Genomic DNA, 14,873 nt, shown 5'->3' on the forward strand with positions numbered 1-14,873 from the left:
TGTTTTAGTCTATACCCGCTAATATTTCTGTAACTATTGAAAATGCGATAAAATCTTTCATATGAAATAATAGCGTGTATGCACTTAAATCGGACATACTGTGTAAAATGAAATGTATGTTAAATCTACACTGAAATTCTATACTGTACCGAGTGGAATGAAACTTAATTCAGAGTTAACATTAATTTGTTCTAAAATTCTCCATAATAGTACCTAGGTAGAAATTAACAAGAAGTTTAATTTCCGTCTAGAACTACAGATGTGGTTTCCATCGAGAACCGAAATAAATTACTGAAGTATGAAAAATTGACAACCTACCAATGTGAACAATTATCTTGAAGTCGACAGACTGTCACGTTGGTAATTGATATCGTAAACGAAAAAACCCCAAGCAACTTCAACAATTCCAATTACATTTTTTCTAGCAATTATTTCTCAATGTCGCGACACGCTGGTTGCTCTTTTCCTCTGCGTCACGTGATATTAATTGCGAAAATGTGAAACAATCTTGCACGAAGTCCAGACTGGTTCTATCGTCTTCAATTTTCAACCAGGTACAGTGTGCTCCTTTCGCTGTGTTAATCGTTCACTTTTATCGCAATAGCTTGTTCGTAAGACATAAACTTATCATCGACTTCCGTTCGGATTTCGGAACGATATTACTCCGTAGCATGGAGCATGAACGCGTAGACACAAGGGGTATCGAGATAATCTTTCGGATATTATGCAAATCCTGAGCGTACATCGGACACAGGGAATATCGATGCCATCTAACGTACTCTTCGGCCAAACTCAAACAATCAAATATTGGCCTGATGGGCACGCCACGATTGCCGGTGGAACACCGCTGATACCGTTCAAATAGTCTAAGTTACAAAGGACAGTTAATCGATCCTTCTAGCGTTAACGGTTCACCGCAGAACGACACGGAACAGACTGCCGAAGAAATATCTCTTGACATCTCCGACCAGTTGACAGTGTTACGTAAATATGAATAATTTATTGAGAATACGTTCACCGAAACAAAACAACAAATACAGGATGAGTTGCTGTCTTCTTGTTGTTAGTTACAATTCGAGGTATTATAATATCATTATAAATTAGTCAATAAAAATTCGAATGTCACGTAAAGTTGAGACAAATGTTTATCGAGGTGACGCCACATTCGAATATTTACGAAAGTCACGGATACAAATAGCATCAAGCTGTCCGCGATTATGATGAACGATGCCTGTCAGCTTTTCTGGAGTATCGTTTCTGCCGCACGAGGTAATCTAGATAGAAGCTCATTGGATTGCTCACAAACCTATTCCCACTTGCAAGCCCCCCCGAAGATTCTCCCCAGGGGAGTAACATCGTTTTGGCTAGAGGCTGAAGTTGGATATAGAGATTAAAGATTCAATTCAGATCCAGTATCAGCGCGGGAAAATATGTGAGAGCGAAAAAATGGCGTTCAGGGGGGATATACCACCTTTATTTATTACAGAATAACAGTGTCTATGGCCTACAAAATTTCATAACATGTGATGTATTATTCTTTCTTTTAGATGTTATTAAATAATACGTACATTAAAAATACAAACAGTATAAATTTTTCTAACATGACAGCAGAGCCTGGTTCTATATTTTTGAATTATAAGTTTTACAACAGATATGAATTGATAAAAATATATAGATATTGTGACTCCGCCATTAAAAACGCTACGAACTTTCCAAACGAACCCAATACCAATCAACCCTCACATGACGTCGCCATAGCGTCATCGGTCCTCACATTTCCAACAGGATCCCATAGTTTCCGGCTTCGTTCAGCATTCTCCTTTCGTCGTCGACACACCGAGGGTGTCCAACAAAGATCGCCATCAACTCTCGCATACGTTTCGGCCCCCTATCGACGCAACAGTATCATATTTCCTCGAGGACCGTGTGGTGTCCCTGTCCGCCATTCGGACAGATATATAAATGTATTACAAGACAGAGAGGAGGGATGGGGGTGATACCAGAAATACAAGTACAAAGGCTGATACGGATAAATGGCGGTTCTACCAGCGCCATTTGTCAGGATCACCGCAGAAGGGATGCTTGTCTTTTGGGAGGAAGGACTAGGAGGCCACGTGGCGGAAGCCAGACGAAAAGAAGAGACGCAACCGTAATTCTTCAATTACTCCCAGCTCAGATACGCGACGGTGGCTACCACTTCCACCCCCATTCCAACCCCATCTTCGGTACCCAGCTCGTTCCGAATGCACAGGGACTCGAGCGTCCCCGATGCGCCGCCGTATCGATTTCAGATTCCAATTTAATGCTGTCGGGGTATCCGTGCCGCGATCTCTTCCAATACCAATTTCGCGTTATCGGCCTCTGGCCGACGTCGACGGCTTCCGTCTTGCCGGTGGACCGCCACACAAACCGACGGCGGCTCGACTCCGCGATCCATCCTCTTTGGTGGGACTCTGGCGAACCCGCGCTCTGGTTTCGCGATGAAAACCACTGGCCCCCTGAAGAGGCAACCGGCGCGACTTGAGTCGTCTAGAGATTCTTATCTCGCGAGAAGACATTTGGGCAAACGGATTCCTACGGAGTGATTGGCCGGAGAAGGTGGCGGAAGATTAGGGGATTGAATCGTGGGTATGGGCACAGGTGGGTGGGGAGAGGGGGACGGTTAATCAGCTCAGAACTTCGAGTGATGTATCGATGGAGGTAGCTTGAAACCATTTCGAACCGGTTGGACTGTTGCTAAATGGCTTGGATGGGGCGATATCGATCAACAGGAAGTAATATTGATAATTGTGCGGGCAGGAGATGTTTTGACTGGGGAGCAGTTGGGAGGGAGGTTTGTAGGTCTTGGGGAAGTTTGGTTTGTTAACCCTTCATACAGTATAGTGTCTTAACCGTCAAGATCTGGCTACTCGATACTTTCTTCTGGTAGGGAACTAGAAATTTAATGAAAATTTTTTGAAGTAGATATAGATCGTGAGGTACCTAAAAGAATGGAAAATACATATACAGAAAATACGATTTAAGCGTGCCGGTCAATTTGACTTAATAGCTTAGCAGCAGTTACGAGTTAAAATAATATGAAGATAGTGTTTAAATAAAATCGGAATAAAAGGGCATAAAAGCAATAACGACAAGAGCACGTTTATTGTAAGGTGTTTATAAGTAATTCTCGTCCCGTGACCATGCTGTTTCTTCTGTTTCCAGTTCCGCCGCACCAAATCGTGATCGTCGATGACTCCGTAATCGCACGGAACTCGATGGTGGGCCCGTACATGGAGGGCGACACTCTGCGGCTCTACTGCGACGTGTACGGCGGTGAGTACGATGTAATATTGTCGCGACCGTGTGTTTCCGTAGTCGGTTCGAGAGGACCGCCGCGTCGGAACACTCCGTTGCCTCCGACTGCAATTCCAGAAACGAGATCGAGCTTCCGTGGATCGTTGAAAGCTCGTTTACGAAAGGGTTTATGCAAGCCGGTGGAATGCGGCTACATGTGATGCCCTTATCCTTCTAATTATATTACCCTCCCAGCTCCCTTCACTGGATCATTCCCCATTATTCCACATGTATCTCTCCGCTAGTGGCGATTTCTACTTACGGTAATACTTGTAAGCATATTTTGTAACATGATATCATATGTTTTCAACGATAATTCGATGTCGATTGAAAATTGAACACAGACGATGTCCTACCAGCGTCTACTTTAAGTAGAAATAACGAGTAGTAGTCAGACACTGTACTAGCCGTATTCGAAAGTACGAACTGAAGAATTGAGTAATTCAAGGGAGAAACGATCATAGTCACAAAAAGTAACATTCTGAGTAAGTTTGAAAAATAGACTTTGTGAACTTCCCTCACCACTGACTATACCTGATCATAAATTTTATTTTTCATCTAGAAACATTTCTTCATGGGTTATATACCACCGGTGACAGTAGAGCCTAGATAAAAGTGTAATAAAAGGAAACACTATTAAACTCTTCGATTATTCATGCTGAGTAATACATTTTTTCGTTATACCACATTATCGACTTCTTTTCTTATCTAGAAACACATCGCACAGCTTATACTGCCCTCCTAAGACTAATGGACGTATCTGTAAAAACCTTGTTTTCAGAAAAAAACAATTCGGTACTTCTAATAATACCACCCACATATTAATTCTGTTACAAAAGAAAGGAATATTTTCTGCCTGTTAAATCTACGAGCGCAATACTACAATAGGAAATTCTCCTTCCACCGAAAATATCACGTAGAGCTACATATCTAGTTTCTATTTCATCGTCGTTTCCATACACGATATAATTCCCGCACGAGATCCTCTCCATTGTAAACGAGCCTTTCACGGTCCATTCGAAATTTTTTCATCACGCGCGCTTGCGTGCGCGAATACTTACATATTCCATCCGATCGGTGGAATATTATTCATTCGTTCCGAACGGGTGAATCCGTCCTCCGCATAGAAAACGGGTCGCGCGAATCGGTGCAAAAAAAAGATCGACAAAGAATTAATATTCCCCGCGTTTCGACGCGCACACACACCCGGGAAAACGAGAATTTAATGAGTCTGCGGTTCCCGAAAAAAAAAAAGAGACAGAAACGTACACGGTGTGGGTGAAACGCAGAGAATTCTCTCGTAAGGTTCCGGTGCTTCGATGAGAATTCGTCGTTCCCCACAGACGAGCTGTCGATTTTTTCATATATTCTAGTTCCCTGCGTTTTCCCTTCTTTTTCGCACGATGTCACCTCGATTCACGTAAATCGCAAATCTGATGCCGTTTCCGCAGGTAAACCGACCCCCAAGGTGTCCTGGCACCGTAACGACACGCTCGTCAACGACAAAACCGTGACCGTGCGGAACGGCGTGACGCGGAGCGAGCTCGTTATCAAAAATTTGGGACGTGACGACGTGCACTCGGTGCTGACCTGCAACGCGACGAACAACAATAGGTCGATCCCGCTATCGTCCTCCGTTTACGTGAACATGACTTGTAAGTACCATACAACATCATTGCATGAGACCTGCTGCACAGTTTTCCTTCTAAACGACTGACTAATCGTATGTGTATCTATTTTTTTTAAGTTGTGTGTTTGATTGAGGAATCCAACCAATTATATAATTTTTTTAAATCATTCGTTTAAATAATATTATTAAAAGACATGACTTTTTCCAGGAAGTTTTCTTGTTAAAAAATTAAACCAGGTTCTCCATTGTGTTAAATATAGTGGACTCTAACTATATTGTCACTGAACATTTCCCTTTCACATGTACTTGCAAACATATAAATTCGTTACCCCACCACATTGCGTGCGCCTGCGCACTAGCACGATTTAGCTTTTGATGAATGTAGAAAAGTAGATAGCTGTTCTATGAATTTTAATAAAGACCACGACTTCAGTGTGATTTTTAACCTTCCTTATTTTTACTGCTTCCGTCAGCCCCCTGAGTCCGTTATATTCAGACCTATTTGCTTTATATTATAGACATCCGAAAAATCTTAAAAGAATTCTGGGATATTTCCAGGTCTCTACTACATAATTCAATAGTTTTTACATTTGGACGTTAAAAGGTTTTTATAATAGGAATCCCTTCTTTTCGGAATTACTTGAGCGCGAAATTTCGCTTCTGCCATAAAAGATCCAGGGAAGACGCGAAAGTTTAAACAACGACTGACCGTTTTTTAAGGTTGGCAACAACTAAATATTGTGTCCTGTCGTATACTCGATACGCATTTTACAGTTTCATCATTACGGGACAATATGAATGGCAGATAATGAAGTGATTCATTACGTTCTATTGAATTGTAAACGTTACATAATTACGTTCTAGTTCTACATATAATACCGATCTTCCGTTTTAATTCACGCTTAATAAAACACTTTTACCACTTTACTTATTCATCATTGATTAAAACAGAAGTTATGCAATTCTAAATCCACTATTATTATTGAACATTTTACGTATTACTTCGTCGAATTCACAAACTGAATATTGCCCTATTTCAGGTTAGTAACCAATGAAATATAACTTGAAATTCGCAAATATTAGGCAACGGTGGAGCTAACAGCGTGGTTTATGGCCCGTTAAAAGAGAACACCTAAAGTCCTAACGAAACTTATTCCACGGCGAAATAACACGTCAAGACAAATTACTTCAGTAGAAACAAGCATTTGCCACGTTGAATGCGATTGGTATACACGGATTGATGTCTGATACGGATATATCGATGCAATAAATACACATCGACGGAGCTTTTGCGTTCACTTCAACGTCTTCGGTATATATATAGTATTTTGTTATTGACAAGCCATCACCGTGAGATGTTTATCGGGATAATAGAAAAAGCCAATGGCCATTTTTCTGGCCCCGTTCGCGCGGGCCAGCATTCCGTATACGGAACGAAAATACCTTGTCGATGCTGCGCGGAGAGATGAAAGTTTCCAGTCGCTGAACAACGAAGTTTACATCGACTTCCATTCCAATCCCGGATCTGAACAATACAGAAATCCGATTGACTTTTCGTGGCTTCGATAAATATCGAACAGCCACGGAACGTCTGCGGGCGACTCGATCAAACTTCGTTGCTTCCACATTTGAATCTTATTTTTTTTTAAATTTCATAGAAACGAATTAATACTCTACGAAGCACAGTCTTATCGTTGAATCAAGGTATAAATCTTCAGGACAAATCTTGCGAAGTTTGCGATAATTTTGAAACAATAAACGATTACAAAGGACAAAATGAAAATAATTGACAAAATATCTATGAAAATCATTGATAGAGACTCGTGGAATCGTGTATTAATTACACCTTAATCGTCTATCTTTTTCAAGTCGTCCAATCGTCAACATCTACAATCAGGTCACAATGTTTTCAAGCGATCTTTCCAACAGTTCAATTACAAGAATAAAAACCAAACAAAACTAAACAGTTCAATTACAACAAGTATGAAACTCACCAAAAGCACCACGTCCATACTCAGAGTACTATATGTATAGTTCTATAAAATATACTTGCCCTCCGTGTTCCGACGTCATCCCCCTACTTATCGGTTTTAAATAAATTATTTCAATTAACCAATTCTTATTTTCACTTAAAATAAAATTTGCCCAGTTCTGCCTAATACTTACGAGCGGTAGTGAACATTCCATTACGTTATCGTTGATCTTCTAAAAAAAACGGGAACGTCGTAATAGTCGTATCCGTTTTTTCAAGTCACCCTCGTCAACCCCCGTGCGTTCCAGAAATATGTACCAATATCAGCCCCTGCCGATCACATCATTGTCATCCCCATCCGCCAATCCCGATGTCCCACGTCACACGACCCTCCCAAACGCGATATGGAGTTATAAACGGTATATAAAGTTCTCTCTTTGTTTCCAGAAGGTAGTCGGCGTGGGATCGAAATCGTCGATCCTCACGGTCGTTATCGGGAATATTTTAAATCACTGTATAGATAATCGGATTCCTTTCCGCGGGGGTCGTAGTCGTCGATCTCATGGACGTTATTCACCGTTTAATGGGGCTACGTTCGTGACCTCTGTCTCTCTCTTACATTCCTCCAAGGAATACTTCGGCTTTTCCTTTCAGGCGATCTTATCGTTCATCTTGATTCCGGTTTGACGTGTATACTTATTATTTCTTGTTACTCCCTTTTCATGCTGCCTCCGTACCGATGATAGGGATTAGAAATACGATCGTGATCGCAATCTTTATACGATTCTTGATCCCACCGTGGACCTATGTCCGTGAATTGTACGCCATTTCAACTATCGTGTTACACGTTACTTTGGGACGTTTTATCAGGAGATATTAAGATAGATTCATTTAATTGTATGAATTGTGAGTGAAATATAAAGTGGACACGTTAATCAGGTTCATCCAGCTTCGTTCTTCTTCATAATTTAAAGGTTTGGGCGTTAAACGTTTAAGGAAGTTCGTTCCCTAACAGTTCAATCCAGTCGTAGAATTTAACATTCCAATTTTACATAAACCTATCTGCACAAACGATTTCATTCCACTTCCTCCACCCTAATTTCTCGAATCCGTACACGATTCTAAAATATACCGTAAAAATAAGCTAACCCAAACGAACACCTTGTGACCAATACTAATAAGTCCCTTTCTAACGCTCTCAAATTCATCTTTCCACGTATCTCAAGCAGAATCTGCGATTAGTTGACAAATTGGCCAGGGAATTCACCAAGTTCGGAATAACTGGAGGCGGCTCGTACTATAGCGAGCGGGACCGTTTAAGCGACGGAGTAACGGTAATAATAACAATGGCAATTATTGTACTTAAGACAGAATGGCTGACACTTGATCGATGGGATTCGATAGTTTCGTCGATAGCCGAGAGGCGTTCTACGGGTGACACGGTCGATAGGCGTCAGGATAAGTAGAAGAGGTAGGTACACCTCCCGCCGTTACGTTGTCTTTACTTCTCGCGAAGTTGCTGCAAGATTGTCGTGCAATTTAGTAGGATAGTGAAGTTCCGGCTGATAGCCCCGTTTCGCGTCATGTATTTCTTAAACAAAGTTCGCCCTTTACCCGATGGTTACGACGGGCCCGGCCCCATTCTCCCCGGTGTTTCGGTCCTTGAACGTTACTACTACGTGTTCTACTCGATTGTTCCAGTGGCTGCTGTTTCTGAATCGACGATAAGAATATTCCATGGCGTCTCGCGCATAGTTCGGAAGTTTTAAGACGGTGAACGGAAACGGGTAATCTTTTATGTTTGTTCCCGGGCCGGAAACATGATTCTACCGGCGTTTCAGAATGTTCGAAATACCCTCAGACCCTGAAATATATGTAGAAAGAAATCACATGGTTGATAATTGGAAATATTATACAGGTGCCCCTTTATATTTGTTCTGTTCGGATAATCTGATCCCGTTAGTATGGGAACGATCTGTTTTCCATAAGATGAGAAAATTTCAAATTAAAGAAAAGTGTAGAAGATTATAACGTGGTAATTGAAAACGGAAAATAGATACTCTTTTATTTCAATTCTGTTCGGAAAATGTTATTCCATTGCTATATGGGAAAAAATCAAAGTCTAAACTAAAAGAAGACATAGAAAAGACTGGTCTGTAATTGGAAACAGAAAATATAGTACTCTGTTATGTCTCTTCTATTCTAAAAATGTGTTTCAAGTACTATAGAAATAATCAACTTCCCATAAGAAGAAAAAATGTCTCTGGAACATCCTCTATCCAAAGTGTCCTCGAGGCGTAAAACAAAAGAAGACGCAAAAACCAACGAAAACAAAGTTAACAAATACCAAGGGATACACCGTCATCAATGTGATAAACCGGATTCGGTATTAATCCACTGCTACTAAAGAAACGAGCACGTTCCCTCGAGAATGTAGGACACGGACCGAAACGAAGTTAGCAGCCAGCAAGAGATGTACAACACGTTTGTCAATGTAAGAAACAGAAATTGGGGAACGGAGACCAATTCCATGGCGGGTTATTATTCTGCCAACATGCTCTCCCCCGAGGTGGTCTGATGGATACGAACGGAAAAAGCTCGTAAAAAGCCAGTGGAAAGGGCCGAGTCGAGGTAGAAACGTCGCGAACGATATCCCTACGGGATCGGCGGGGATATCCGGTTGCATTAAGTTGGTTTCTCGCGACAATGCGGAACGCCCCCGGCTCGCTCGGACGGCCTTACCCCGGCTGCCACTTCTGGGAATTACCACGCAGGTAAATTATTTAAAGTTCCGTCAGAGAAGCCGCTCGAGAGTAGCTGACCATACCCCGTCCCCGGTGCGTCGAGAAGGGGACAGGTGTCACCAGCGGACGGTTACGCGCGGAAGGTGCTTGACATCTTTCGAGTCACGGCCAACTTCCGGGTCGGCTGCGTTTCTGGCTTTTACGACGTGGTCGAGATTTATGCTGACCGCAGCGAAAATGGAAAAGCACCTCTAAAAAAAATTGTATGAAACGCCAAATTTGTGACAGGGAGATGGTTGTTAGCGACTTTTGGTTACAGGCGACTCTAGAGAAAACGTAGGGACCGTTTCATAAACAAGTAGAAGACTTCCCAGGTTATAATATGACATTTGGCAGATTGAGAAATTCTGGTAACGTTAAACAATGTAGAGCAATATGCACTCATGACCAGGAAAGGCTTTATTAGGGCGAAATGGAAGGGAGGATGGGCCAGTGTCATAGAATTTTTACATCAGAGTCAGGTCAACGTCAAAATTAGTTAGTTTAACCGCAATTCAGTTTGAAGTCAGTTCATTGTCAGAATAAGTTCAGCCACAATACAGTTAAGTCAATTCAGCGTCAGAATGATTTCAGCCAAAATACAGTTCAAAGTGAATTCAGCGTCAGAATGAGTTCAGTCACAATACAGTTTAGCGTCAGAATGAGTTCAGTCACAATACAGTTCAAAGTCAATTCAGCGTCAAAATGAGTTCAACCACAATACAGTTCAGAGTTAGTTCAGCGTCAGGATGAGTTCAACCACAATACAGTTCAAAGTGAGTTTAGTGTCAGAATGAATTCAGCCACAATACAGTTTAGCGTCAGAATGAGTTCAGCCAAAATACAGTTCAAAGTCAGTTCAGCGTCAGAATAAGTTCAGCCACAATAGAGTTCAGAATCAGTTCAGAGTCAGAGTCAATTCAACAGCAGAGTCATTCTCGTTTTAGTTTGCCCTGTAGAATCCATCCTGCGAAAGTGTCCCGCATATTTCTTAACACATTAAAGGTTGCCACGGTTCCGTTAGAAGCGCATAAAACTCGCCGATCAAGCTTAACGGCGATATTTCCAAGGAATTACTAATGAGAAAAAAGCGATATCCTGTCACAACCCAGAGAGGAAGGGGCCAACAACATGGCCCCGTGCCTGGTTTACGAGGGAAACTTGATCGACCATATTTCGCTCCTCGTTCGAAGAGGCTGCGAAAGCCATTTCGGCCCGGAAGTCGGCCGAGCCCATGGAAAATTCGATGAGCCCTGGCGAGGTATCACTCGAACAAAAGTCCCCCAAGTAATGTCTTCAGGCTTTTGGACTTTCGATTTTTTCGAACCGGTGACATCACGACGCCGATACATCGTATCGGTTTTAACATTGTTGATATCGATGTCACACTAACTTTTATAATATAATTAAATTCAGCTGTTCAAACTTATTGTAAATGGAAAAAATAGTCTAAATCGTTATTAATACGTTCACTCTACAGGCCTTTAAAGTTAGTCATAGGCCCATTTGAAGATCCCGCGAAGTAGAGGACTTATTATACAGTCAGATTCAACCTCATGATAGTAAAAGAAAAATATAGGAAGATTGATTAGTCTGTGGATTCGATTAATTTATAGCGCGCCCAATTGTCTGGAATTCAGTATACTAAGGAGTTTAATCAATTTTAGTAAGAGTTTCATTTTATGTGAGAATTAATAGAACCTTACACACAGTAAGAAAATGTCTGCCTGTTTGTAGATTCCATAAATTAATCTTTAAAGATTGATAATTGCGCAAAAATCCGCAGTCTAGTTATGACATTTGTCCCGAATGTGCAAATATTCTTTGCAATGCGTGCACAAAGGCGACTCGCACAAAACGGATCTAACCATACCGGATGTTTCATCCGCAAAGTCGTTCGTCGAGTTAATAAAGCCGAAACCGTCATATATACATTCATTTCCCTTTTACTACCAAAGGACCATCCATCCTGGAATTATCTTACGGCGCGGATAACGGCCAAGAGTCGTACTAAAATTTGCCGGAGGAAAAAAAGGCTGACCATTCATTTAAACGAGCCGCTTTACCGTCTTCTCCGGGTAGTAGTTTATCGCATTCAGTCATAAAAACTTCTACCGGGCTTTAATCTTGTCCACGTCCTACCGTTAGATCGGCCACGACCGCTAGCTCGCGGCTCGCTTCCAGATAACCCGAAAATTTATCCCGGATAAAGCGAAGGAGAGAGAAAAAAAATCAAATTTTTGCGGGTGGATGAGTGAGGCGACTGATAAGAAGACGACGCGAAACTGAGCCTGGAGGTAAGTTCCAGGAGAATCGTTCGTTACGCCGTTAAATTATCATAACGTCGCCTGATAGCACGCATTATTACCAGGTCACGTTATAAGTACTTGGTCGTTATCTTGACCTAGAATCCCGGCTTAGATCGTGAAAGAAACAGAGATAAACGTGAGATAAGTGTTCTCTGTTTGTCGATCTATCCATGATCTAAGGATACAAGATGTGCTCGCCCAGCAGACTCATTTTCGTTTTCTACTGCGCATTGCGACTTTCCGCCATACAGTAAAGACTCGATAAGAATTGGAAAGGAAGTTCCTCATGAGAATTTTCACTTGATCTCCAATAAGCGTATAATTTTATTGCCCCCCCCCCTCCCACCCTCCTTTTGTTGCCGAGGGTTGGGCATCGAGCAAACAATAGATTTGTGAGGTATTGAAACGATTCGCAGTACACCATGAAAGTTTCGAAGCAGACCCGAGTTTCAAACTCTGTTGGAGTCTTTACTTGGAAACACTGTGTAAACGTGGCGTGAACAAAGCCTTCTATATTAATATAGAAGTTACAGCAGAATCGTTATTAAGCCTTTTTCGTTAGAGTCCCAATATTTAAACATGCGTTTCTAGGTAAAAAAAATAATATACTTATATTAGATTAGAACAATTGAGCGGGGCTGGATAGGATTCTTAAAAATTTTATTCATAATTCAAAGAAGTTGTACTCTTCGATAATAATGCAAATCTTAAATCATTTCATAAATTGCTCCAATTTTTCTACTAGGAATTGAAAGTAATAAAGGAAAAAATGCATTTTTTATTGGTAAATTCGCTCGAGAAGAAATGAGCGATCCTGTGCGAGCGAAGCTGCAGTATACACATATGAATGGAACGTGCTTGGTTCTCTGTCCCGCGCTACTTTATATTTTAAACATAGAGGTTTTTAATGCAACAATCCTGTTGGTTGACAATCCAATATACAGAATCTTAAGAAAGGCACGTTATTCGCAAATCTGGAATGCTGCGCACAAGCACACCTTGCATCATGGATCTATCGACATTTCCACGGTAGAATAGTCAATTTTTATTCGTCCGTTACACGTGATTCGTTTTACGCTTGCCTAGGATCGTGGAATTATTTACAATGATGTACTTCAACCGTTAAGTCTGCGCGCGATCACGGATTATAAGGACGTTCACGCACGAACCCCAAGGATTTCCGTATATTTCATACGTGTGTGTCCAGGTTGCACGAAACAAGGGAACCCAGCGACCTCGAAATTACAGAGTAAACTTCCCCGTAACACGCGACACGAGTTAATAGCTAATTATTCCCCGATAACGTTGAATTATCGAGTAATTATGCGTATCGCGGTGAAAAAGGAGGGGGGTTGGATCCTACGTTTCCATGCCGGCAGCCGGAGGGTGGATCGTTCACAATTACGCCGATTCCTATCAGGGGGGGAGGCACGGCCACAAAAGGAGAAACAACCGCGAACACGAGAATTGTGAATTTCATTTACATTCGAGGGTAATTGGTATTTTTCACGGATCAAAGCTTATCGACCGATGGAAAATTTGAATTAACCCCCACACAGGAGGGGGGTAGAGCCAGGAGGAAATTTAATGAACGATTCCGTTTTGTACTGCTCAGCTGTTACGTCGGAATATAGTGGCGTGTCGCGTGTGATTGCTATGGTTGCGTGAATCTTGGTGTAACAAAGTTCTCGAATAGACGCTGAAGAAATTCTCTCAATTTGAACTAATATGCTAAGTAGAAGCATAAGTTCCTCTGTTTTTTTCTTATGGACATTGTTACATAATTCATTAATTTTGTTCTACAGGGTGTTAATAAATTTGTGGTACACTTTCACAGGGTGGTTTTTACATGCAAAACTAAGACAAATATCAGGAATGATGAAACTATTGAAAATGTGAAAATATGTTCCATATGAAAGTTATTGGATTCTATGGAGCAAACATAATAAAAGAGTTGAATTTTTTCGTTGTTATTTACAGAGATTTGAATAATTATGTAATTTTTTAAATTGAAGTACATATTTGTATTGTTGCCGTATTATTAAGTATTTTGAAATGAATTCAACGACATATTTGGAAGGTCTGTTTGAGCAATACTATCAAAACAATTTCATTGTTTCTTGTCCCGCGGATCACACGTTATGGGCAAACAACTCTAACCCGACTTGACATTATTACTCAAACAGCATTTTAAAATATGTCCTTAAATTCGTCTTGAAATGCTTAATGCCATGGTAATAATAAAAATATGTACCCCTATTTAAAAAAATTACATTGTTATTAAAATCTCTGTAAAGACCAATTAAAAATAAAATTCAAAAATTCTATTAAATTCGTTCCATAGAATCAAACAACTGTTATATGAATCATTTTCTCGCATTTTCAAGACTTACATCAATGATAGCGTGTATATACTTAAACCAGACATACTGTATGTAAATCAGTAAGAATTGCAGCCAATGCAAGTACGCTCAATATTTATCCTCCAAATCCACGGGACCTCTAACCATTTCGGGGATCGTCGTGCGTTTCCCCAGAAACGGAACGACATTCAAAATTTTCATCAGGACGCGAAAGGGGAAAGGAGCGCGAGTATTTCCATGGGAAGAAGATATGCCGACAGGAAATCCATCTGACCGAATGACCGAGCCGAAATAAGAAAGCTCTGAAGTCCATTGAAAACGACGGTTCCCTTTTTACATGATATTCTGCAGAAGCAATGTCGTGCCACGCATGCTCCCTCTCTCGTTCTAGCTTGCATCCCGCGAGGAACACCGGAAACGTATCGTATTATTAACTCAGAGAGTCGGCGAGGTTGCCCTGAATACCGCTCCGCGATGCTC

General features: G+C 41.2%; 1 protein-coding gene across 1 annotated transcript in view; it reads left to right on the forward strand.

Annotated features, from left to right (window-relative positions):
* The window catches only part of LOC107194613 (hemicentin-2-like), an 82,533-nt gene that overhangs the window by 36,515 nt on the left and 31,145 nt on the right, over positions 1-14,873 (forward strand). The window contains exons 4-5 of the mRNA XM_015584257.1: positions 3,205-3,315; positions 4,788-4,991. Of these exons, the coding sequence (XP_015439743.1) occupies positions 3,205-3,315; positions 4,788-4,991 (315 nt within the window). The remainder of the gene's footprint in view (positions 1-3,204; positions 3,316-4,787; positions 4,992-14,873) is intronic.

This window comes from Dufourea novaeangliae, unplaced genomic scaffold, assembly GCF_001272555.1.
Source record: "Dufourea novaeangliae isolate 0120121106 unplaced genomic scaffold, ASM127255v1 scaffold8, whole genome shotgun sequence".
Classification (NCBI taxonomy): domain Eukaryota; kingdom Metazoa; phylum Arthropoda; class Insecta; order Hymenoptera; family Halictidae; genus Dufourea; species Dufourea novaeangliae.